The sequence below is a fragment of the Zingiber officinale genome, chromosome 7A (assembly GCF_018446385.1).
Source record: "Zingiber officinale cultivar Zhangliang chromosome 7A, Zo_v1.1, whole genome shotgun sequence".
Lineage (NCBI taxonomy): Eukaryota > Viridiplantae > Streptophyta > Magnoliopsida > Zingiberales > Zingiberaceae > Zingiber > Zingiber officinale.
Genome location: NC_055998.1, coordinates 89,315,576 through 89,318,912, shown reverse-complemented (window position 1 = coordinate 89,318,912; position 3,337 = coordinate 89,315,576). Strand labels below are relative to the sequence as shown.

Here is a 3,337-nt window from a genome sequence, read left to right as displayed (position 1 = left end):
CCATTTTTATGTTAAAAATTTAAAGCAATAATCAATCCTGAAGATATCATCCTATCATTATATTCCTTGTGAGACGACCCGAATCATTTCTATACTACTTTAGCGTAGAGGGGTTCGGTAACTTTAATTATAATTTGATAAGCTCCCATAGTACAACACTTGAGAGCTCATATCAAATTTTGGCGTCATTGCTGGGATTTGAAGTGGTATTTGATAAGTTTAGGATTACTTCTTATTTTTATACAAAAAAATTTGAAAAAAAATATTATTAAGTGTTTTAATGTTTTTATATATATATATATGTATTTGATATCATATGCTCATGTCGGTTAGTGTTTTAGTATAAGATCAGGATAATTCTCTCAGTTCAACAATAATCTCTATCTCAATAATTTGGAGGTTTCAATGAATATCATAATTTGGATATGGAGTAAGTCAGACCCATATGTACTAATTGTGATAGTCTTTCTCATCCAATTGCTATAATCGGAGTTGCAAACTCGCTTCAAATCCAGGCTCGATATTCTATTCGAGAATTTTATGCTTAATTTATTTAACTTAAAAAGGAAATATTTCAATTCTTTCCATGAATATCATGTGCTGTCTATTTAATTTGAAACATTAATTAACAACTACTCAGGCTTATGTAAAAAAATTAATTTTTTTTTTAAAATATAAAAGCAATGAAAAAGAGTTATTAACAAGCAATAAATTAAGTTTAATCATCAATTGATTCCCGATATTTTATTTTGCCCATATTCTACTAATATTTTCTAAAGATAATAATAATAATAATAATAATAATAATAATAATAATAATAATAATAATCATAAGGATTAGAGTTCGAAAATTAAGAGTATATATTTTAATTAAAAAAGAAGAAAATGTTAAAATCAAATGAATATAATCACGATCGAGTATGTCCGTATCACATTAGATGTATGAAAGAGGATATCTATTTACTAAAAGTATACGGGAATTTCACACGATATGAGCGAGAAATATATATTAGAATATCTCAATAGACGTAATAACACGATGATATATAGAACGATAACAAGCCTCGGCATCGATCGAAGCTATAGAGGCGATGGGAGTATCACAAGTGTAAATCTCGACCTCCCATTTTATTCGATACATCTCTCTATAACTCGGCTAGTATCTGGTCCACACGGTCCCGTCCATCAGCTCACACTGCACGATCAAATTCACAAACATAACATATGATGACGATTAGTAAAAGAATAACATGATCACTTGATAATATAATATATATAATGATGATGATTAGTATTATAGGTTTAGAAAATATATATAGTTATCTTAATGACCTGGAGCAATCAGTGGAGGCACTAATGGGGAATGGGAGGTGGACGCCGCAGCTGCCGGGGAGCCCGGAAAGGCGGTTGGGCTGGAGGCCGGAGATTCCAGATGCCTGTGAGCGGATGCAATTGCACGCCGCACGGCGGTCGGCGGTGGTTTGCGCGGCGCTATTCAGGCCCTTCACCCCGTTACAGCAGGCTGGAGGCAGCGCCGACACCTGACCGGTCACGTAGGGAATGCACGGCCGCAGGTCAGAGGCCACTTGGCCACAGGTGACTGCGGCGTCGGCTTGGAACCCTGCCAGGAGGGCGATGAACACGAGTACCACCACCAAGGCAAGGGATCGAGCCATCAATTAAGAACGGGAGAGGGAGTCGTCCGAGTTTGTGGTGTGGTGTGGTGTGTTGGGGAATGGGAGCAGGGAGGGTGTTTTATAGTGATAAATTGAAATAGAATGTCTTAATTGCATTAATGATATATGGAGTAGTTGGTAGTTGAGAGTAAATTCGATCGATAATAATAATGTATCCAAACTAATTATTTCCTTTATATTCCTGGGAATAGTTTTATGAATAAGTTTAATATTATTATTATTAATATAAAATATAATTAATGGATCTAATGTGTTTTTAAATGACTTACATATGAAGACATCAAATGAATAAGAGAATAAAGCCCCTAGCTCCACCAAATATATATAAGGTTCATTTAAGAGAGAGTATAATTTTTCTTAGCCTAATGGGTTTATTTTGAATCAAAGTTCAATCCACTTTAGTCTTTAGGTTAGTATGATTCACCTCGAATGAAGTTTTAGTTGACTCAATTATACACATCAAACCATATTAATCGATATATCCCTTTACAGACATCTTTATAAATTAAAAAATTAATACAACATGTCTTATTGGATTTTAATGTGAGAACTTTAAGTGCTGCTATCTAAAACTAGTATTGGCTATGTTAGTTAGATCCCTAAAATTAATCATGATGATGGTTGTTTGAACTCGTTGAATCATATTCTTATGTATATAAAGGTATTTGTTTATGGTTATTATGCTTACTTGTATTAGTGCCAAATAACTAAGTATAATAGCGTCCTTGAGTATAAGGTTCTTACCTATATCAATCGATTGGTTGAATCGATAGTAAGATGATATAGGAAACACTACTTTTAATCATTCCTAGTCAAGTATTAACATTCAGGGACAATGTTAATGCGACGAGACTAGTATGTTGGTCAACTCGATGACTTGATCTCACAAGTCATGGATATAGAGATATCAAGTTGACACATGAGTATGCATTGGAGAATGTATACTGAATGACCCGCCATGAGAAAGTATCATGGATCGTTATATGAGTGTCATATACTTTCTTATGTGACTATTAGTATGATTATTAGTCCTTGGACCTGAAGTCACCATGGTTCCCTACATAAGGAGTTACATATTTTGGCTTCGTTAAACGTCACACGTAACTGGGTGGACTATAAAGGCGATTACTGGGTATGTAACAAATTATGCGGAGGAATGTGAGTAATGTAGATGAGATCTATCCCTCTTATATGACGAGAGTGACATCATTATTCTGGATAGAGTGAGACCACTAAGTACATGACCATGCCCAAATGAGTCAATATGAGATGTTGAGCTCATTTGATTGAGTGAGTCTACTTGGGATTCAAGATTTAGATTGATTAGAGGATGACATGGTCTATGCCTCATATTGATCAATCTAGATATCAAAGATAGAAGGACACTTGTCACATATTGTGAAGAGTCACAATTAGTAGTCACAAGGTGATGTTGGATCTCAACATTCTTGTAACTTGGGTAGTAATGATGTGTTGCTAGATACCGCTCATTACTTATGCTTCTAAATGGGTTTAGGAGCATTGCCAACGTTACAAGAACCTATAGGATCACACACAAAGGGCAATTAGATGGAGATTAGGTTCATTTGATGTACCTAGAGGATTAAGTTCATATGATGAACCAAATTGGATTAAAAGTA

The 3,337-nt window shown here is 34.6% G+C and overlaps 1 protein-coding gene across 1 annotated transcript; it reads right to left on the bottom strand.

Annotated features, from left to right (window-relative positions):
* Positions 1-992: 992 nt before the first annotated feature.
* Positions 993-1,739, bottom strand: LOC122000245 (non-specific lipid-transfer protein 1-like). Its single transcript, XM_042554717.1, has 2 exons — positions 1,333-1,739; positions 993-1,195 (listed from the first exon to the last, which is right to left on the bottom strand). Exons 1-2 carry the CDS (start codon positions 1,674-1,676, stop codon positions 1,186-1,188), a joined length of 354 nt encoding a protein of 117 aa, XP_042410651.1. The 5' UTR covers positions 1,677-1,739; the 3' UTR covers positions 993-1,185.
* Positions 1,740-3,337: the final 1,598 nt, after the last annotated feature.

Excerpts from the sequence above, each read along its gene's own strand:
- LOC122000245 (XM_042554717.1), bottom strand. The coding sequence starts at position 1,676 with ATGGCTCGATCCCTTGCCTTGGTGGTGGTACTCGTGTTCATCGCCCTC.